Here is a 23,624-nt window from a genome sequence, read left to right on the forward strand (position 1 = left end):
CATGTTCATGTTTGCCTCATAATGCGCACATGTTCCACAGGATTTTGAATCAAAACTGTCAGCTCAGCTGCTGATGACAGTAGTTGTGAAGAGTACTGTTGAGCGCTTAGTGAAATATACTCCAGGCTCCATACTGTTATTATAGTAAAGCCCTGATGAATGGAAGAAATACTTGCTTATTTTAGCTACACTTAAATGAAAATGACAGTTGCTCAGTTATGTCAAACGTGACAAATTAGCTACAATACAGTTCATTATGTATATAAATATACATGTACACAAATGTTAATCATAAATAAAGCATAAATTACATTCTAGTTAACTATTACAACTTTGTTCTCCATGCTATACAATGCAGTAATTTCTCAGTCCTTTTAGGATCATCTACAGTTCTTCATTTTTCTGGACACATCTTCAATTCAATGAATAATACAGTTCATTGTTATTTACAGCTACTAATATTTGAAAGCTAAAAATTGCACAGGACTACCATATTAGAATCAATTGTGCATCTATTGCATGCTTTCAGAGAGCGATGTTTTAAAAAGTGGGCCTGATAACTAAAATCAATTTTTTTAAATTATACATGCAGGAGGAATTTTGGGGCATGTTGCTTTGAGGAAAGAAATGATGCAGAGGTAAATAAGAAACTGGATTTTTTTACTATTTTTAAACTACATTATTGGAACAAAACTGAACAACTACACAATTTATTAATCTTTAAATACTATAAATGCTAGAAAAAATATGTATTTAATGTTATTTGCTAACATTTACACTACAAAACATTCTGGAGTAATGTTTTGATTTCTTGAATACTGAACAATATTGTATAAATGAAAAATGGTAATTCACAATTCTGCTCTAGATTTAATTCAGGATAGATTTTTTTTTTTACCACTAAGCGTTAGCGATCAGGCTCATCGCTAAAATGCTGGATCATATATTGCAGAGAAAAAATAAGGATCTGATCCAAACCTGTAAGAAATCTAGCACGAAATAACACTCACACTGTGATGCTTTTAGCAGTGAGGTATTAGAGATTCCTGTGGGGTGACAGTGAAAAAGTCAAATAATGAATGAAGCTGTCATTTTTAGCGTGCACACCGACTCTCAGCAGTTTCTGTGCTCTAAACACATGTCCATGTTACATTTAATAGATAAGAGAGTGCTCTGATGAAGCCATCAGGTTGAAGAAGTGAGGCAGACAAAACACACAAGCACAAACACACACCTGCCCACCAAGAAAGAATCCAGATAGATTGCAAGAAAGAGAAAAAGCCAAGAGTCAATAGCTCCGTTGAGTGTAATTGAGGAAGGGTGAAACAATCGATTTCAATCTCACCCTTGGTGGAGTCTTGACAGCTTTCTGATGGCTCTAATGGGCGTGGGAGGGGCCACGTGATTGTTGAGCTTTGACCTTCTCAGGGGCTATCAAGGGGAAAAAGGTCATATATATTGTTGTCCAGTCCAATGCCTCCATCTGAGGTAACTAGAAGCTGCATTATTAGCGAATATCAACAAACCCAGAATAAATCTGTGAACTAAAATCTCTTTCAGATTTGGATATTTATGACGGTGAACTCAGTATGAAAGGTTATTTATACAGTCCAGCTTATCACTCAGGTGGCCAAGCCAGAGCTTTACATCAAACTGTAGGTAGGATATTTTGTTAGCTTAAATCACACAAAGCTTCTCGTTCAATGTACCACCTTAAATGGTGCAGCAGTTACACTCTGGTGCCTCAGGCCACTGATGCAGTCAGGCACAACTTAAGGTGGAGCTCTTTATCAGAAAATATTAGCAACATTAACAGAATAATAATGTTACTGAGAGCTGAAATTCACTGCTCATTATGTTGTTTACAAACCTATTGGCAGAAGATTATTAACTGCTATTAACCTTTGGCTGTTTATGCTTATAGTCATTATTTTATGCTGCCATGTAATTATTAACTTCCCCCTGCGATAGTCATATTTACAGATTATTACTTCGTTTTCATTTACTAATAAAAATGGATGTAGTTCATATTACTTCATGTGGTGATTCTGAAGAAGTTTTAGAGAAGTAAAACTATATTATTAATAATGTTTTAGGCTAGATATTATTTAATGTTATACTTTGCAAATTATAAATAATGTGTATTAGTGTACGTAATGTATTATTCATGATAATGATTGTCAATTAACTAGAAATTAATTTGATTTGTTTTTTGTTTTTTTTTACTTCTAAAAAAAATCTAAATCAATCAATCTCGTGGTCTCAGTCTTGTTTCGGACTGGACTACTAAATGTCTCGGTCTTGACTACAACACTATATACTTTTGTCCAAATGATCTTTTCTCTTGTTTATACAGGATACACACTTCTTCTTCTTTCAGCTGCTCCCTTTAGGGGTCGCCACAGCGGATCATCTGCCTCCATCTTGCCCTATCCACTGCCACCTCTACTTTTACACCAACCATCTCCATGTCCACCTTCACTACATCCATAAACCTTCTCTGAGGTCTACCTCTTCTCCTTCTACCCGGCAGCTCCATCTCCAACATTCTTTGACCAATATATCCACTATTCCTCCTCAACACATGTCCAAACCATCTCAACCTGGCCTCTCTGGCTTTATCTCCAAACTGCTTCACCTTCACTTTCCCTCTGATCTGCTCATTTCTAATCTTGTCCATCCTTGTCACTCCCAACGAAAATCTCAGCATCTTCATCTCCGCCACCTCCAGTTCAGCCACAGTCTCCAAACCATACATCATAGCAGGATGCACTACTGTCTTCTAAACCTTCCCTTTCACTCTTCCTGCTATCCTTCTGTCACACATCAGCCCTGACACCCGTCTCCACCCACTCCACTATTGTATATTTATTTAAATTAAGATATCCAGACAGATTGAGTTTGGTTGGAGTTGTTGATCTATACAAAATCTATACATTATCTTTGAGTATTGATTATGCATTATTGCTCGAGATAGATATCCAGACATCTATAAATATCTTGCAAACACTGCTTCAGCACACACGTTTCAGGACCTAGAATCACTAGAACCTTTTTATTCCATCATCAGGATTGTAAAAGTCAGTAATATGTTTGATGGGGTTAATCAGTGTTGACTTGCTTTCATGTTTCCATAACATTCACTCATCTGTATTCATTCATTCACAAGAGATCTAGACATAAATAGCTAGACTGCACAAGTGATGTCAGTGAGCATGAACCACTTTATTCAGCCAATAAGCTGCTCTGCTCACCAACCAATCAGCGCTCAGTAGCAGGAATAATATATACATTTATATATACCGCTGTTGTCAGAAGAAAACCTTGTAAATTTTACAGGAGAAGGGAAAAACCTACTTTACTGTTAATGTAAGTCAATGGAACCAGAATTCTTTTCAAGTAATTTCGATTCATTTCTTTTAGTCCATTTATTATAAAATTTACGTACAATGTAAAGGACAACAGACATTTTCAAATTATGTCATTAACTAAATAACGACAAAAATGGAGATCGACAGTGTGTGTGTGTGTGTGTGTATATATATATATATATATATATATATATATATATATATATATATATATATACATACACTGCTCAAAAAAATAAAGGGAACACTTAAACAACACAGTATAACTTCTGAGAAATCAAACTGTCCACTTAGGAAGCAACACTGATTGACAATTAATTTCACAGCTGTGGTGCAAATGGAATAGACAACAGGTGGAAATTATTGGCGATTAGCAAGACACACTCAATAAAGGAGTGGTTCTGCAGGTGGGGACCACAGACCACTTCTCAGTACCTTTCTGCTTTCTGGCTGATGTTTTGGTCACTTTTGCATGTTGGTGCTTTCACACTCGTGGTAGCATGAGACGGACTCTACAACCCACACAAGTGGCTCAGGAAGTGCAGCTCATCCAGGATGGCACATCAATGCGAGCTGTGGCAAGGTTTGCTGTGTCTGTCAGCGTAGTGTCCAGAGGCTGGAGGCGCTACCAGGAGACAGGCCAGTACATCAGGAGACGTGGGGGAGGCCATAGGAGGACAACAACCTAGCAGCAGGACCGCTACCTCCGCCTTTGTGCAAGGAGGAACAGGAGGAGCACTGCCAGAGCCCTGCAAAATGACCTCCAGCAGGCCACAAATGTGCATGTGTCTGCATAAAAGCTTAGAAACTGACTCCATGAGGATGGTATGAGGGCCCGACGTCCACAGATGGGGGTTGTGCTCACAGCCCAACACCATGCAGGACGCTTGGCATTTGCCAGAGAACACCAGGATTGGCAAATTCGCCACTGGCGCCCTGTGCTCTTCACAGATGAAAGCAGGTTCACACTGAGCACATGTGACAGACATGACAGAGTCTGGAGACGCCGTGGAGAGCGATCTGCTGCCTGCAACATCCTTCAGCATGACCGGTTTGGCAGTGGGTCAGTAATGGTGTGGGATGGCATTCCTTTGGAAGGCCGCACAGCCCTCCATGTGCTCACCAGGGGTAGCCTGACTGCCATGAGGTACCTAAATGAGATCCTCAGGCCCCTTGTGAGACCATATGCTCTGGATATGCACATATGATGCATATATGTGTTTGGTCCTGGGTTCCTCCTAATGCAGGACAATGCTAGACCTCATGTGGCTGGACTGTGTCAGCAGTTCCTGCAAGATGAATGCATTGAAGCTATGGACCGGCCCGCCCGTTCCCCAGACCTGAATCCGATTGAGCACATCTGGGACATCATGTCTCGCTCCATCCACCAGCGCCATGTTGCACCACAGACTCTCTAGGAGTTGGCGGATGCTTTAGTCCAGGTCTGGGAGGAGATCCCTCAGGAGACCATCCGCCACCTCATCAGGAGCATGTCCAGGCGTTGTAGGGAGGTCATACAGGCACTTGTTTTAAGGACATTACATCAAAGTTGGATCAGCCTGTCGTGTGTTTTTCCACTTTAATTTTGTGTGTGACTCCAAATCCAGGAATCCATTGGTTAATAAATTTTTGTGTGATTTTGTTGTCAGCACATTCAACTTTGTACAGAACAAAGTATTCAATGAGAATATTTCATTCATTCAGATCTAGGATGTATTATTTGAGTGTTCCCTTTATTTTATATATATATATATATATATATATATATATATATATATATATATATATATATATATATATATATATACACACACACATATATTAAATCTGTGTTCATAATGGCGGTTTTATTTTTGTTTGTATAGACTTATGTAATTCATAACATTTTCTAAACCCCATCAGTGTGTGCATGAAACAAATTAATATCTGGATGTCTTTTGAGTGGGTTAAGAAACGTTTAGGGAGACGAGATTAGTGACCACAGAGAATGCGTAGACAAGTGCCACTCAGAAATGTCTTCTGGGTTGTCAAATGCTAGAGGGCGCTCACAACCGAGTCCAAAATGAATAGGTTGAAACAGAGCATTAATCCATTCATTAAAAAAATAAAAAATAATAATAATAATGATAAATTCTAAAAAAATGTAATGGTTATATACTATCTAATAAAATATGGTATATCAAATTAAATGTTTAAGTAACATAAATGCTTAAACATTTTAAATAGAAAAATGCATTCATATCCTGAACACAGAACAGCACAAAATATTTTAACGTAACTGTTATATTTCTGAGCACTTATGAACACAATACAGGACTTCACTCAGTCAATGAGCTACTGCGCTTGCCAACCAATCTGTACTCAGTAGCTGTAATGCTAGGTGTTTGCTGTACACAAATAGTAAACATTCACATACATTTTAAAATACATACTTCTACTTTCCAATATTAAAGGAAGTTCCTGGACGAAGAGAAACTAATTTAAATAGCTCCCTTCTCCCTGATTCATTTAGGACATGTTCATGGGCACTTTCTGATGTTCTGCAATCATATTTTAGACATAACAGGAGAAACAGGAAGTGGCCAGACACATAAACCAGCTCTGGTGACAGTCTAGGTCCAGTGTTTGCTAGCAGCATTAGCCTAGCCTCTCCCTTTGTAAACTAAAGCACACAAGCGATCAGGCATATCTTAGCTCTTCGACTGCATCTGGGGTAAATGACAAATCATGTTAATTTGACTTTTTGAAAAACTTCTTTTATCCCCAGTGTGATGGAGTGATTTCTGGAAAATGTTATTCATATTTACCACTGAGGAAAAATGGCTTCGACCCAGATATCATATAAATGTTAATGGAAAACAACAAAAATTACATGTTCTATGCATACACTTATAGTTATTTGTAAGTGAACACTTAGATGATTACAGAAGCCTTGACAGATTGTTGTGTCTGCTCAGGAGAATACACAAAGAAGAACAAAGTTTTATCCCAGTTTTATTACTGAAGTAGAAAACACTTAACATTCAGTTAAAGATATCTATACATTTCAAAATGAAAACCTATAAACGTAAGCAAAAATGGTGATACTGTTCAGTAATCAATCACCAACTATCCTACAGTCATGTTTGTTAAATACAAACTACTGTCTTTCATTTAGGGTAAACAGTGTCCTCAAAGTGCATCTGAGTGAGTGAAAAGAAGCATAAACAAAGCTACCTACAGTCAACATATTGCCTTGCAGTGCTACATGTCCAGTGCATTAAATTCAAGCTTCTTACACTAAAATTCCATCTTAGGTGTGAGCTATCATAATGCTTTCTCTACAATTTGGTCTTTTTCCGCCCAGTTTCCTTCATAATCCTCTAAAATAAATTAGATTAAAAAAAAAAAAATCACTGTCCAAGTCTCCTCAAACCAGATTTCAGGTTCATGTCTCAGGTTCAGTCAGAAATGAGCTCAGCTCAATACACCATCAGCATCTGAGTCATTAAAGTACTTCAGATGGCTAAGAGCATGGCTTTTGCTAAAGTAAAGCACTGCACGTCAGTCAAAATGAGTATTTGGTCAGTTTTGGCTTAAAGGGACAATCCGGCCAAATGAAAAGTGTAACACTTGCTACACCCGTTTTACACCTCTACAGATCCTACAGCGATCCTGCAGTAGTCTCAAAAGGAACATTTTCCAGTTTAAAACCAAGAGTACCTTTTTCTGATGATGTATTCTGAAGGGGGGGGGGGGGCAGAGGGTGAGCTGTTGATGTTGAATATGACAGAAATAACTTGTCGGATGAGGAGGTGGACACTGCAGTTAGCAAAGTATCTGGCTAGATATCTCAGTTTGGTTCCTTTCCTCTGGATGAAATAGTAAAAACTTGTCTCTGTTTTCCATTCTGTGCTGATTCTAGATAGAATCACTGAGATTTTGTTTGAGGACTGAGGTAATGCCAGCTGAGTTGTATTTATTAGATTTGCTTTGATCAGCTAGGCCAGCAATCAGGACTGGTTGGCACCACAAGGTATGATGTATTTGTGTAATGCATGCTGGGTATTGTAGCGAGATAACATGGATGGATGAAAACATGAACGTCTTGTCAAACCTTTGAGGCTGAGGGATACAATGCCATGCTACAGAATAACCCAAGAAATAACGTGTTCAACTCTGGATAAAGGCCGGAATGCCTCTTTAAGTAATAAAGCACAACAAGCATGAAATGAAAGAAAACAAAGTGCTGGTAAATGTGCTAAAAGTATCTTCCTGAATTCCACACACACACACTACACTCAGTGACGGACTCATCAGTGCTGGGGTGTTAAATGTAGTCTTATGAAGGAGTGAGGTAAGATGAGAATAAGGCAAAGTTGTGTGTTTTCTCTCACACACACACAAAAATGTACAAGCAAGCCAAAGTAATACCTGTGTCGTCAGCTGTGTAGTTAGTTAGACCAGCAGGAACTACAAAAAATGATCTGAGCCTTAAAAGGCAGGCATTTCAAATATGGCAAACAACAGAACAACATTTTAACTGTAAAATCTAGACGTTTTGAACGCGCGCGAGCGCGCACACACACACACAAACCTTACAGTCGTTAGCGCTGTACATGTCCACACGGTAGGATCATTCTGTATCATCACGATATGTTCAATATATTGTGAGCACTAACTAACGAATATAAACAACCATACAAATAAACTAACCGTCAAAATGGATTCTGAGCAAATGTTATTTGAGCTTTACAGTGCAGTCTTGTGTGTGATAATTTAGTACAGTTAACATTAGTGTGCTACTTCACGTAGCATTGGAGTGCGAGCCAAAGCACCACAGTGCTAACTGAACTTGGCGTTTAGGTGCTAGCTGTGTAAATAATACCGCACTTATTCTGCCCTACCTCTGAGCCTTAAGGGAGCTCAGCATAGCTCAAAAGACGTAGCATCAGAGCACTGTGCTGTCATCATCGAAGACCGGGGTAATTCGTTGTTTTAAGGGTACTGCAGTATTTTGTTCTTGAGCTTAAACAGGCCTCCAGTGCAGGCGGAGGTTCTGTGCCCTTGCGAGGCTGGGTGGGAGACCCCAGAGCGGAGCTCGTCTGAGAAGTGAGGGCCGAACAGCAGCAGAGCACACATGAAAGATCTCCGGTTTTCTTTCACTCTGTCCCTCTTTTCAGCAGCAAAGGAGAATCGAAGAAGGGCCTAAAAGAGACAGAAAAACTCAGAAAACAATCTGTCAAAGCATCTAATCCTACCAGAACAGATATTTGCGCTGAAGATCAAGATCCTCACTAAATAAGCCTTCGTTCAGAAATAGATTAGTAAGCTTTACATTATATTCTTTAAGATTTTCTTTTGAAGCAGCAAATTTTGAACCCTTTCTACTGGTCTTCCTACAGCATAAGTCAGTCATATTTTAATACAGCATAACTGGCTGTCTTGTTCCAAGGCATAGATGCCTTTTAGATGACATTTAGAATTAACTGGCTGTTACATTAAGTAAATTAAGTAAATAACAAATTACTTTTTGGCTATCGTTTTTACTTTCCAGCTGATACAGATTTCTGTGGGTTTTAGAGAGTACCTTAGAGTAATGGGATTACTTTTTTCAAGAAAGTAGTAAGTAATCCTAGTGCAGTTACAACCCCAGTAGATTCATACAATAGATTTTTTAATTTTTATTTTGTAATATTTCACTATATGTTTAATTGCGAAATTAACATTTTAAAAGAATATTTTATTTGAAAGAAGCTCAAATGTTCAGTGTTGGCATTTCACTAAATACTATGTTCTGTTAATGTTAAAAATATATGTTCTTTCACTGGCTGAAGGAGTGGGGCGTTAGGCAGCTTTCTGTTGGACCACATCAAACGTCCCTGCAGGCCAACTTTGGTCCATAGGCCACACTTTGGGCAGCGGTTCTACATAAGCTTTAGTATATGTTACAACAATTATTTAGCTAGCTAATGTTAAAACAGTTGAAGATGGTAAAATTTCAGTTTAGCCTGTCAATTAAATGTTTACTCCTTTTTCAGATGTATATAAAATAAATAACTGAAGGTAAAAACTCTAAATGTATGTATTTTGACAAAACCGTGCTACCACTTCTTGACTGGCTGAATGAGGTTTTGATCTTGACCAAATGCTGTGCAAAGCTTGTCCAACATCACAATCGTAGCTACAAAAGATCATGTTTGTGGGCAGAGCATGAACAGATCAAAAGTGGGGTGCTTCGATTGATTGCAAGTGAGAATGCGTGTCTCTGTGTGCATGTGTGTACATTACCGGCCAAGGTGTTGAGGGAAGGTGCTCTGTACTGGTGTGGGCTGGCTGCTGCTGGGGCTCATCAGCATAGCGCTGTAGATGTTAGATGCTACCACCAGAATGCAGAGCAGGATCGGGCCTATGATGGCTCCCTCCAAGCCAAGATAGTACGCTCCACCAGCCACAGCCAGGCCAGTCAGATAAGGGTGACCACCCCTGCGCAGCCAAACAAATATATATTTACAAAAATCATACTGGCCTGTGCATCCAAAATACAGGCTACATCCAACAGTCAGGGCTTAAACAGCACAACACAATTCATCATTTAGCCACAACTCTGTCATTAGAGCAGATGGATCGATCAAAGGCAAAAACAAACACCTACACAAACAGCTTGATTGTCTAAATATCTGTCCCTGCAGGGTAGGAGTGTCCTTGTGCTGTTTCTTCAAGCATTTCCTGCTCTCTCCTTAATTAATCTCATTAAACATTCACACATTAGCCGGGGCACAGACAGTCAATCAGTCAGACAAGGACACAACACTCATTCTCATATGAAACGCCCAACATTATTAACGCTGTCTTCAGAAAAACTTGCATTTCCAGAAACATTAATGAAATGAAATAAGGTTCTTAACTTTAAGTAAAACTTTTCTTAAAAAAAAGTGTACATAGTTTTTCCCCTTTCCTCTAGTCTACAGATAATACAGGTATGCAAAAGTTTGGGTGTCCCTGGTGAAATTGCATTTGTTTTTCAAAAATGACACATCCTCTGTAGAGAATACACTTTAGCACATTTTAACGCATAATCACTGTTTATTTGATGAACTTATTTTTATTTTTTTTAAAAATCAATAGAACATGTAATTTGATTGGGATGCTGAAACTTTTGCACATGACTATATGTGCACCAGTTGGCATTGAGCACACTGCCAACCTATGTCATCCAACTAGTATGTCAAACAAAATATGCAAATATGTTGCATAATTAAAGTAGGGAGTGGGATTTGTGGACCAGTGTTTGGTATTTTTCAATACCAATGCTGATAACCTATACCTATAAAATGTTTATAATAATGTTTATAAAATTGAGACTACTTTTACTTGTATTAGCATAACATTTATTTCTATAAGGCCTCCTATCGGCACCTATTGATTGTCCTCCTGTTTTCTTTCCTTCAATTGGATGGTCATGCAATTTGTGGTTATTATTTGTTTATTTTTAACAATGGTTCCTGGTATTCCTGGCATTTTCTTTTAACCATGATTAAGTGTGCTAAAATGCATTAGTCTGAAATAATGTTTGGAGTTCTCTAGTTAATAAGTTACTTTTTCTATATGGTTTTGTTGTATGAAGCGCTTGCTCGGTTCTAATGAAAACATACAGCCACAATGGCCCTTTGTGGACAAGACCGATGACCCCTTCTACACAAGAGCAGTGAAAATGAATAAAATGCCGATATTATAGCACAGTAACCCAAAGTTGCCTAAATGTTCTGCTCTTCTTGAGTATCCATATGGTGTTAAAATTTTAAAACAAGTTTGATTTAGACTGCACTTTGCACTTCGCTAATGGGCATAAGCTTCTAGTACTTGTTTGACTTTCAAAAATCTTAACAAAAAAGTTCTAATCTAAAATGCTATTTTAAAGCAAAACACATCGCTGATAAACTGACAAAGCCAACAGCATGAAAGCTACACTTTCCTCAAAACAAGATGCAACATAGTAGTATGAGAGCTAGATGCTACTGTCCTCACGGAGGACGAGAAATATTCAGCCATTGTCAAGAAAACTTTTTCTTACAGCATTGACGACAGATGAAACCCACTCCCTCCCTCGCTCATACCCTGATATATCAGTGTAGATGGCAGTGTCAACAAAGTATGTTGGCAGTAGGTGGCAGAAGAGCAGCAATACAGCTTTGACACCCTCGCCCTGTGCAAGCCAAAGGTCCAGCACCGCCGGCAGCGCTGCCCAATACGTCCCCAAGAAAGGTACAGCACCCAGAATTGCCGCCAATGCTGTAAACACAGGAATCACTTTTATGTATATGCAAGCAAGTCAATTTATTCTGTTATATTATTATTACCATTCTACTGTGCAGTGTTGCTTGCACAAATATGATCTGCAACATGTCTGAAGTATGCAAAACAACTAGAAACGGCTGCTAAGGAAATTTTGGAAAATGAAAAATGAGACTCTTTGGCCACAAAAAATGGGTTGGGTAAATAAAAAGGAACATTATTTGATGAAAAGAACACCATGCCAAGCGTTAAACAAGGAGGTGGATATATCAGCAAATTCTAGAACTGCTGCTGGATTCTAGAACATACCAATCAGAAAAAAATGGTGATTTTTATCATTGACATTTTGTTTACTTCAAGCAATGCTTATAAGATACATGGTCAGTCCAATAGACTGCAATACAAGAAGTGTTTGGGGCTTATGGCTACTGTTGTTGCACCAAACAATAAGAAATCACTTTTCTCACAGACGGACTAGATCTGTGAAATCAAGGGTTAATTTTGCAGTTGTTGACATACCCATATAAAGAGCTTTAAGCAGGTTTAAGCTGGTTATCTCTATGGGAAAATGTAACGGTCTTGTGAAAATCGCTGCTATTGTGTCCTGTGATAAATAAAAATGTTGCATAAATACATACAATTTCCACCATATGCCACTAGATCAGGGGTGTCCCATCTTGGTCTACCACCCTAGACAGTTCAGATCAAACACTTGACTGTTCAGGTGTCCTTAAATGTCTTCATTACCTCATTAATGTGCATTAGATTCAGCTGCATATGATTCAGCTAAACTCTGTAGGGTGATAGATCTCCAGGAGTGGGACTGGGCACCACTGCACTAGTTCCTAGGAATTCTGAGGTCATTAAATAGTCAAAATACAAATGTTACTATAAACATGCCACAAGCAGGCTAACACATCTATGCATAGAGGTGATGTTGAATGAAATTAAGTGTACTATTAAACTTCAACACTCTTATGTAACAGCAGAAGTGTTTAGTGGTTTTTGGTTATGATCTTACCAAACAAACTGACTTTAATTGTGAGGGACAGAAAATTGTTAAAAATGAACTGGCAGAGTATTAAAAGTCCGCATGATACTATGTTCTGCAAACTTGAATGCATTTAACACAAGTTCTATTATTTGCTCACTTTAACATACAGGAAAAAAATGTAATAAAATATCAAATATCAGTATTAGCAAATTAATATAGCAAATTAGCAATATTAGCAAATAAACAGTAAAATGTGGGAAAGTTAGTTTTTGTAGAGGAAGTGTTAACTTTTTTCATTTAGAACTTTTTGTGATTACATTACTGATTGCCATTTTTTTTTTAATTTATGTAATTGTATAATGAGCTGTATTGGCAATATCAAACAAAAAAAAACATGCATACATAAATAAATATAACAAAAAGCCCTGAACTGAAAGTGCAGATGAAGGGACTAGTGTGTGTGTGTTTATGTGAGAGACAGAAAGAGAAAAGAGCTGAGGTGTGGGGGAGGAAAGACACAGAATGAGAGGAGATGAGAGCAAGATAGGGACAGGCAAGAGTCTCACACACACATACACAAGTGTGAGAGAGAGAGAAAGAGAGAGAGAGTGTGTGTGTGTGTGTATGTGTGTGTGTGTGTGCTGGCAGATGGTTACCGTATGCCAGAATAAACCAAGGCTATGTGTCACTGATAAACAAACAAAAACATGCACATCTCCATGCAGCTATAAATAGCCAGCTACTCCAAGTGCACGAGTGTGTGTGTCTTACCTGAGGGGATGAAGACGATGTTGATGCCAAAAATGGTGTGTGTGAGCCAGGTGTAGAGGCCGTAAAACCCTGCCATCTTAAGAGATGCATCAAACACACCCCTGAGAGAGAAATGGAGAGATTGTTATAAATAATTATTATAAATAGAGATTATTTCAGCCTCATGCTCTGTCAATAAGGTATACAATGAGAGTGGACATGCAAATAGATTCACTGGAACACCTGGGCCACTACTGCTGACCTCTCTCACACATACTCTCTCACACACACACACACACACACTTCCTTAACCAAACACTGGAACAGACACAGAGTAAATCATGCTCTCCTCATTTCCTTTCAGCAATGACAAAACTCCGTCACAGCTGCATCCTCAGACTCTTTCCTAATGGAAAAGTGCCTGTCTGTGTATGTGTGTGTGCATAAGCTTGGATTTGTCAGGAAGAAGGGAAGTGAAAGTGCTAAGGGTACTGCAATGCCCCCTACTTTCAAAATTGTTTAATTACAACTGCTAAAAACTAAAAATCATATGGAACAAGAACGAGAGTCTCACACTAACTTTTCTAATGATAACTTCTGTTACAGCAGCTAACAAATGCTTATGTTGGCTAGCACTGCACAGTCTATAAGGGGTGGGGGGGCATCCTACCCACCTGAGTGAGTTCTAAAACCGTACCTCTTTACGTAGATGGCATAATGACATGAGATCAGAAACTCTAAGCATATTTGCTCTATGGGGGAACATACCGTTTTTGAAAAATCATTGCTATAATTTTCTGTGGTAAACAAAAAATGTCCCAAATCAGATATGTACACATTTTCCCCTCAAAGCGTCAGTGGATCCTCTGAATTGCAAGGTTGTTTGGCTGTTGTCTTATGTATAATGCTACATACATGCTAAACACAAACTAACACTTCTGCACACTGAAATGACATCACATGAAGTCTACTATTAAAATGTATCACTATTGTATACCTATGCCAGCTACTCAAACTGTAGGCTACTACAGCCTAAGCAACTTAACAGTGACACTAGGCAAAGCGTGAGGTGTTTTGGAGAAGATGACAGTGTTATGATGCAAATCAATATCAATCAGTAATATCAATTATCATCATTTTCTTAACATGTTCTTTTTTGTTGTAAATTATCCAATCAGTTAAACTGTAAAAATCATTTATAAATATTCTGCTTCAAATGTCTTTCCAAGCTTTGTCTTTTACTAAGCTGCTGTAACTCTGTCTGGTCTTAGAGATCATAGTCCTCTTTTGCCCTCTAGGGGTGACTTTACTGCACCTATAACTGCAATAGAAATGAATGCTTTGGTGTATAATCATTATCAAAAAAATGAAGACAAAAATGTTTGTTTACAGCAGATGTTTGTACTCCAATGTTCACAAATAAACCAAGTACAGCTTTTAAGGGTGGATTCCACTAATTGTTTTAGAATGTCTTTCTCCAAAAAAAAAAAAAAACAAAACAGTAAGATACCAACCAAATTATTCAGTGGTCTTATGTGAAATGCGCCATTATAGAGAAGTGTACTTAGTAAGTATTGTTCAGAGTGTTGGTGTACTCAACCAGATGTTTGAAGCATAACAGGGCTATTAAAGCTACATTACATAGTTACAAAATGAAATGGCCAATGCTCGATGTTTTTCCACATTTTTAGTCTGTTTTGGGCTGAAACATATTTTTAAAAGCCAATCATGGCAGAGGGGTACATTGTACCTGGCAAAATTGTACCCAGAGAAGATTTTCCACTATTTTAGTCTGCTCTACGTTACATATAAAACTCAAAAGATATGTGTAGGTTGGTAAGCTTTCTACAATGTATTATTCCACATTAAAAAGGCCTGAGTAAGCTTCTTTGCACTTCTACAATTTAAATAAGCACAGAACTTTTTAAAAATATGGAAATATCATTTAAATCTGGGCGCTTGCATTGAAAAATGCTATTGGTAAAATTCAGTGGGCCTAACTATGCCTTAGCGTGTGTGTGTGTTTGCGTATGCATATGAGAACCTGATGGCCTCCTCCACAGACTGGCCAATGATGTTGGATGAGGGTCCAGGCTGAGACAGTGGCGTGAGGCTGATCACCCATTTAACAGGCTTATAGTATTCTCCACTGGAGCTCAACAGGTAGAACAGGGTGGTCAGGAATATCACCTAAACACATGCACATATATGAATGAGAAAATCTGGATAAGAAGTGTTTTGTTCTAAAACACAGTATAGACCACTTTTCAGAAGTTTTTTTTCATGATATACATTTTTGGGAGTGGGCTTTACATAAACAAACTGTGTGTAGAATGTGTTTAATGAGTAGGCAGACTGTGATGTATATGTGATCTGTGAATGTGTATAAGTACATAAACTCATCTACAACCCCAATTCCAATGAAGTTGGGATGCTGTGTAAAACATAAATAAAAACAGAATACGATGATTTGCAAATCCTTTTCAACCTATATTCAATTGAACACACTACAAAGACAAGATATTTAATGTTCAATATTCACTCATTTTGAATTTGATGCCTGCGACACATTCCAAAGAAGTTGGGACAGGGGCAACAAAAGACTGGGAAAGTTGAGAAATGCTCAAAAAACACCTGTTTGTAACATTCCACAGGAGAACAGGTTAATTGGAAACAGGTGAGTGTCATAAAGGGAGCATCCCTGAAAGGCCCAGTCATTCACAAGCAAGGGGCGAGGTTCACCACTTTGTGAACAACAGCGTGAGCAAATAGTCCAACAGTTTAAGAACAACGTTTCTCAATGTGCAATTGCAAGGAATTTAGGTGTTTCATCATCTACAGTCCATAATATCATCAAAAGATTCAGAGAATCTGAAGAAATCTCTGCAAGTAAGCAGCAAGGCAGAAAACCAACATTGAATGCCCGTGACCTTCGATCTCTCAGGCAGCACTGCATTAAAAACCAACATCATTCTGTAACGGATATTATCACGTGGGCTCAGGAACACTTCAGAAAACCATTGTTAGTGAACACAGTTCTTCACTCCATCTACAAGTGCAAGTTAAAACTCAGCCATGCAAAGCTAAAGCCAGATATCAACACCACCCAAAAACGCCACCGGCTTCTCTGGGCCTGAGCTCATCTGAGATGGACTGACACAAAGTGGAAAAGTGTCCTGTGGTCTGACGAGTCCACATTTCAAATTGTTTTTGGAAATCATGGACATTGTGTCCTCTGGGCCAAAGAGGAAACGGACTGTCCAGATTGTTATCAGTGCAAAGTTCAAAAGCCAGCATCTCTGATGGTGTGGGGGTGTGTTAGTGCCCATGGCATGGGTGACTTGCACATCTCTGAAGGCACCATTAATGCTGTAAGGTACATACAGGTTTTGGAGCAACATATGCTGCCATCCAAGCAACGTCTTTTTCAGGGACGTCCCTGCTTATTTCAGAAAGGCAATGCCAAGCCACATTTTGCACGTGTTACAACAGCGTGGCTTCGTGTTGAAAGAGTGCGGGTACTAGACTGGCCTGCCTGCAGTCCAGACCTGTCTCCCATTGAAAATGTGTGGCGCATTATGAAGTGCAAAATATGACAACGGAGACTGTTGAGCAACTGAAGTTGTACATCAAGCAAGAATGGGAAAGAATTCCACCTACATAACTTCAACAAATAGTGTCCTCAGTCCCCAAATGCTTATTGAGTGTTGTTAAAAGGAAAGGTGATGTAACACAGTGGTAAACATGCCCCTGTCCCAACTTCTTTGGAATGTGTTGCATGCATCAAATTTAAAATGAGTGAATATTTGCAAAGAACAATAAAGTTTATCCGTTCGAACATTGAATATCTTGTCTTTGTAGTGTATTCAACTGAAAAGGATTTGCAAATCATCGTATTCTGTTTTTATTTATGTTTTACACAATGTCCTAACTTTATTGGAATTGGGGTTGTATATTCATATATGACATACATTTGAGAAAAAATGTGTTGCAGCAAAACATTTTAATAAAATAAAAAAATAAAATCAGGGTCAATGTACCATATAATGACATGCCTGCAGCCTGAACAGATCATCAGAATCAAAGTCAGCAAATTTTTGTGAAAAGTGCACTCATGTCATTTAAATGCTGCTGATACATTGGTCCCAAAATCTTAACAATGTATGACTTTATTTTACTTATTTTATTGATAAAGGCAAGTGCATTTTTGTTTCAGAAAATTTGGCACAATACAGAGCAGACAAGATAAGATAGAGGGCCTCTTGCATGAGCGCTGGGTTAAAAAATAAGGCTTTTAAAAATCCGCCAATTTATTTTGGCTGTGTATGTGCATACATAGTGTACAACATCCCAATAGTGTACAAGTAACTAACTCTTCACTTAATTTGCTCCTGGTGGCTCTAATATTCACTGGTTTTGGTGTGTGTGTGTGTTTTTGTTACCAGTGACAGAGCGAAGTTGAGCAGTGCTGTCCCGCTGTGGAAGAGTACAGTGAGCAGCGTCGTTGTCGTGGAGATCAGCAAACCCACGTTGCGGCTCATCACCACCCACAGAGACTCCACAATCTACAGACACACACACACACACACACACACACAGTATCCTCATTACTCTAACACATTAACACACATGCAACATTCCTACATTTGGCTACATAAATAAATATACATAAATACACATACACGCCTCACTCTCACACTCACCGAGAGCAGTGTCTCAATATTTTCCTGCACAAAGGAGGCGATGTCCTGCCAATCCAGAATGTCTCCCAGCCAGCTGTTGTGTCTATGCAGGTGGAGCTTCTGGCCACGGTGGCGTCCGGTGTATGTTACATTCTACAACACAGCAAAGCCAGAACTTTAATAACCATTTGAGGGCTGAAGACACCGACAACTATACATGGCATTGGTTTCTATGTTTTGTGCTCTATAAAGAGGCACAAAATTGGAAGACAGGTCTGGACTGCATGCAGATTAGTCCATTGTAACATGATCAGAATGTGGCGTGCTGCTGTCATGTTGAAATAAGCATGGATGTTTCTGAAAAAGATGTTGTGTAAAGTTGCCCATGCCATGGGCACAAATATAACTCAAAACTACAGACAAATTCTGACATTGAACTTCACGCTGGTCCTTTTCTTTGGCCTGGAGAACACAAGGTCCAATGCTGCCATAAACAATCTGAAAGGTAGACTCCTCTAACCACAACACACATTTCCATTGTGCATCAGTCCATTTCAGATGAGCTCAAGCTCAAAGTTGTTGGTCGTGTTTCTGGTTGGAGCTGACATGGCTTCTGCAGTGCAGACTGCAGTACAGTGTCAACTGTACAATGTGATCAATGGTATTTATTGACAATTGTTTGTCATAGTATTCTTGAGTGAATGCGTGATATCTATCACAGAAGTATGCTGGTGTTTACTGCAGTGCCATCTATGGTCACAGGCATTCAGTTTTGGTTTTCTGCATTAAAAGATCACTGAAATCTGTACTGAAAATGTTCCAGTTTGAGCAGCTTTTAGCTCAGTGTTAAACAGTGTTAGCTCTACTGTACTCCTATCCTGTAACAGCACTCTATTATCCTATGTTAATTCATTTCATTTGATTTTTAATTTAATATTTATTTCTTCTCTTTTAAATCTATTGTTTACAATCATGTTTCAATCATAATTTCTATTTCTATTCAACAGCATAAATCCATGGAGGGAGCCTGTATTGTGTCAACACTCCAGGAGGTGGAGGTGGTGTAATGGTGTGGAGAATGTCTTCTTGGCAAACTTTAGGCCTATTAATACCAATTGATCATCACTTGAATGTCACAGCATATCTGGGTATTGCTGCTGACCATGCACACCCACCACAATTTACCCATTTTCTATAGTGGCCCTCCATAGTATTACTATAGCGTTCTTAATACAGAGCTGTTTGTGTGTGTGTGTGTGTGTTTGTGTTCTTGTAGTGCTATACTTGTGAGGATGCTGTGTCCTCACTATGATAGGACTATATAAAATTTTTGCTCAAGTGAGGACCAGCAAAATATCCTCACTTGTGTTGTTTTCACCACAATTACTTTTTTATTTGAAAAGCCTTTTGGATGCTGAGGTTAAGGTAAGGTTTATTTACCTACAGTGTGAGTGCGTGTGGGTGTATTAATCATTGGTTAATTTCTGACCACAAGACTACGTTTGACCAGATATTATTTAGGCAATGGATCATTCTGAGCGAGGCAGTAACACTGACATTGTAGTGTGTGTGGTGGTACAAGTGTGCAAAAAATCCCAGCAACACACCAGCATCCCTGCTAGTCTAGCAACCAAAACTTTCAAGACTACCCAAATAATATTTGGTCTGCAATGGTCCTATGGTGGTCCTTGTCCACTGAAGTATGGGATAAAGGGGGGCTGATAAACTGTGCAACAGATGGGCTACAGTCAGTAAACCTACAAAGTACACTAGTGTGGTAGCTGTTCCTAATACAATGACCAATGAGTGTAGGTACAAGGTAAATGCACATTACCTTGACAAACCAAGAGTGGTAGAGCCTGTCCCACAGTTCCAGAACCTGTTTCTCTATCACTGCAGTGTTGTTCACCTTATCACCAAGCATCTTGTGGAGCTGCATACACAAACACACATAGCTCTGTCCATGCGCAGATTCAACGATATAGAGCTAACACTTAAATTACACAAATACTTGTGTGTAATCAAACATTGATTAATCAAACAATCAACCTTATCACAAGTTATACAAGACAGAAGTTTGAACAACACGTCATCAAACTACACACTGTGTGTTGAAAATAACTAAATAATAACACACTTCCTATAGAAAACAAACATTTTTATGCAAAGTACTTTTTCTGTGGACAAATTCTATTTTTTAACACAGTTCAACATAAAAAAATAAAGTATGAAATGTTCCTTAACTTTTTAACACACCACTTTATAATTAGCTTTTTTTTAACATGTTAAATTCAACAAATAAATAGTAGTCATGCATTAAAATGTGCACAAGCTCATTCTTTGAAGAGGATATACTTATTTTCACTTAGAAAATCAATGAAATGTAATTTGACAAGGCGTTATTTTAAACTTATGCATATGACTGTAATTGACTAGAAAATGGCCTTTTGCAGAGCTTTTGGACAATATGCAGAACTAAGTAGAATAGGACCATATGTTGACCTTAAACCTGACCAATATGTCTTAAATCACTGATTCTGAACTACTACTCCTGAACCCATATTCTTGTACCTTTTGAGTTATCCATTCTCTACCATGCTGGTAAACATTTGTGGCAGCAGAATTAAGAGCCTTCTGAATTACACGAGCCTCTGGAAGCCAGCTGCAACATACACACAGAAAAGTGTTGGTAATACACATATTATAACACTGAAAAAATTCTCATCTTTCAGCAGAGGTAAACAAATACTTTACTAACTGTACTTTGTCACAATACCATGTACTTTACTCATGTATTACTGTATTTGTACACTTACTCAGTAAGTAGAATGACTTCATATATATGCACACTAGTGGCACACTAGTGGTACAAGACAGTTTGGCCAGGCTTGGCTGTCGCTATACCAGCCTTGGCTGTAATGCTCAGAATACAGCTTGCGCTTGTATTGTGTTATAAATTGTGTTGTGACATATTTTAGAATGCAACAACAAGCGAAAAAGTGTGAGCATAGCTCAACACATTTCATTCACATACCTCTGTAAAGTATGTTTCTGGCCTAAGTGTTCACTTTATTGTTAACTTTGGCTTTAAGTTCCAAATGGGTAGCTTCTGTTGCTTAAACATCCTACTTATCAGACATAAATATTGCTGCTTTAATGTCCCTTGGTTAAAATACTTCCCATTTTGATTGCTAAAAAAATGGTTTACAAAACCATTTTTTGCTTTAAATTGGCATACATCATATTAATTCCAGTTCTCAAACATGTGCGTTTGTGCTGGCCATCTTGTAAAGCCAATTTACTTTTGAATAATAAAATGTTTTCAAATGTACTCTTACTACATTTTCCTTTGTGCTAATGTTTAGTCTGTTCCGCAAAAAAGTTTGAAACACATGGCAAAAGTAATCATGGGAGGCAGGGCTTTTGCAAATGGTCAACTGAATTATATTTTGCGTGTATAGTTTCTCTGTACTGTTTAAACATTTCATACATTTTCAGCACAAAAATATCTTGATTGTGTAAGAAAACTAGAAAAGAGGTAAATGTACCAACAAAACTTTGTAAAGTGCTTTTAAAAATGCTTCATGTTTCAGTTTTTTTAAACTGAAAAGGTAAAAATGTTTTTACTGAGACTAAGACAGTTCTACATACTGAGACTAAGGCAGTTATATATACTGATGTATAACAACAAACGTGGTTTTGTGTGTGTGTGTGTGTGTGTGTGTGTGTGTGTGTGTGTGTGTCTTACTTGGCCCACTCAGGGTGGTTTGCCACAGTCTCGTTGATCAGGTTGCTGGTGACATCTATGATATGGGCACTCTCGTGATGGACCTGAAAAATTACCACCAACACATGCTGCATAAAGAATAGAATGGGCCACAGGAACACACAGAGCCCCACGAAAAATCCACTAGTTTACTGACCATTCGACAACTACTTTAGACATTTTTTGCTTGGCAAATAGTTGAATATGCAATAAAGGCTCTTTGATCCATGTAAAACAGATTTTCCTTTTATAGAAAAGAATTTTATATACAGCCATGCAAATCAGAAACTGCTTGAATCTGAACACTGAAATTTCCACTTGAACACAACAGACAAATGGTTCTTTTAGTCCTCATTGTTCTATATATAACCATTGGCTTTATTAAAGAGCTCTTAAAGGGCCATTTGTCAGAGTGTATTTGTAGGTTTGGAATACACTGTACCATAGCAGTGAGGAGGAGGGCCATGAGCAGAGTCCCTGTAACCAGTAAGAAAATAATGAAGATGCTGATGAGTTTATCCAGAGATTTCTCCAACCATACAATCAGCTGGGGAGAGAGAGAAGGAGACAGAGAGAGAGAGAAAGAGTTTAGCTTCCAGCATGCCACATCATCACGAGGGTGCAAACACACAGAGAAACCTGCTGTCTTCTGTCAGCCATGAGAAACAAATAAGCTAGCTGTCTTGGGTCCTGGATCTACGACAACACTCCAAAAACAATGAAGTACTTTGTAAACCTCAAAGTTTCAGTTGGTGATAAGCTTCCCTCACTCGTGGTATTTTCCTGGACTTCAGCAGTTCCTTTGCCAGCATATTCCATTTTTTACTTGCCCCAAAAGTAGACTAGGGTAGTACAGCATGCTGGAAACCCTTTAAATGGGAGGGGCATAACTCCAAATGTGTTTTGCTATTGGTTGTTGGGAAGACCAGTGAGTATTTTGTGATGCTGGGTTCTGTGTTCCTGCTGGCTGTTTGAAGAACAGATTTATGTTGCTGACAATTTTTTTGATCTTGCATGCATTAAATATATGGACAGATCACAATGGCCAGGTTATTTTTTAAATAGCCTAAATAACAGATTAGTTAAATGGGCTGGATCCAGATTTGATTGACAGTATAGCCTAAAGTAATTTTTTCCTGTGAACTACCTACATGTCAAATAAATATGGATTTGTGAATTTCCCTGCTGTGGGACTAATAAAGGATTATCTTATCTTATTTGAGTGAATATTCATGTTACATTCTTATTCTACAAGCTACTGGTTCTGCACAGATTTTGCTTTTTTTCAGAATAAACATAAAGCACAAAAAAGTTAATTTTCTATAGATCACAGTCTGAGCTCCGTGAATGCAACGCCAATCAATGCCATTAATGTCAATATTTGCTTCTATTCTCATGCATGAATCAGAAACTCTTTGAATATTATTTAATTAAATATTTCACCCTTAGTCAAAAAAGGCCTTTTTTTGGCTTCATTGTGCCACATTACCTCTTACATACATGTGCTTTCATTGTATTGGTTGCAGGATCACATTAAAAATAGAAAAGATTGACTAGGACTTGTTTTTACATCAGAAAAAGTACTGCAATTTCAAGAATGATGACATTTTATATTTGTTTTGTATGAAATTATTTGTATTAAAAGGCCAATGTTTCACAGCAAGTCAAGCACAAAACACTGTAAAGTTTACAAAACCTGCTAAAGTATGTTAAGCCTGTCTGCATACATTTCTTTTAGACCAGTAAAAAAGCACTGAACATAATGCCAAACCCTTTGGAGTTAAGAC

The 23,624-nt window shown here is 38.2% G+C and overlaps 1 protein-coding gene across 2 annotated transcripts in view; it reads right to left on the bottom strand.

Annotated features, from left to right (window-relative positions):
* Window positions 1–6,348: 6,348 nt before the first annotated feature.
* Window positions 6,349–23,624, bottom strand: part of tmem245 (transmembrane protein 245) — a 29,309-nt gene continuing 12,033 nt past the window's right edge. For both annotated transcript variants that reach the window (XM_017704009.2, XM_017704008.2), the window contains 11 exons: window positions 22,280–22,384; window positions 21,820–21,902; window positions 20,643–20,733; window positions 19,906–20,004; window positions 18,093–18,224; window positions 17,832–17,954; window positions 15,434–15,579; window positions 13,411–13,511; window positions 11,468–11,642; window positions 9,642–9,836; window positions 6,349–8,558 (listed from right to left, as the gene is read on the bottom strand). In XM_017704009.2, the coding sequence (XP_017559498.1) occupies window positions 8,513–8,558; window positions 9,642–9,836; window positions 11,468–11,642; window positions 13,411–13,511; window positions 15,434–15,579; window positions 17,832–17,954; window positions 18,093–18,224; window positions 19,906–20,004; window positions 20,643–20,733; window positions 21,820–21,902; window positions 22,280–22,384 (1,296 nt within the window). In that variant the 3' untranslated portion in view covers window positions 6,349–8,512. The remainder of the gene's footprint in view (window positions 8,559–9,641; window positions 9,837–11,467; window positions 11,643–13,410; window positions 13,512–15,433; window positions 15,580–17,831; window positions 17,955–18,092; window positions 18,225–19,905; window positions 20,005–20,642; window positions 20,734–21,819; window positions 21,903–22,279; window positions 22,385–23,624) is intronic.

Source organism: Pygocentrus nattereri, chromosome 24 (genome assembly GCF_015220715.1).
Source record: "Pygocentrus nattereri isolate fPygNat1 chromosome 24, fPygNat1.pri, whole genome shotgun sequence".
Lineage (NCBI taxonomy): Eukaryota > Metazoa > Chordata > Actinopteri > Characiformes > Serrasalmidae > Pygocentrus > Pygocentrus nattereri.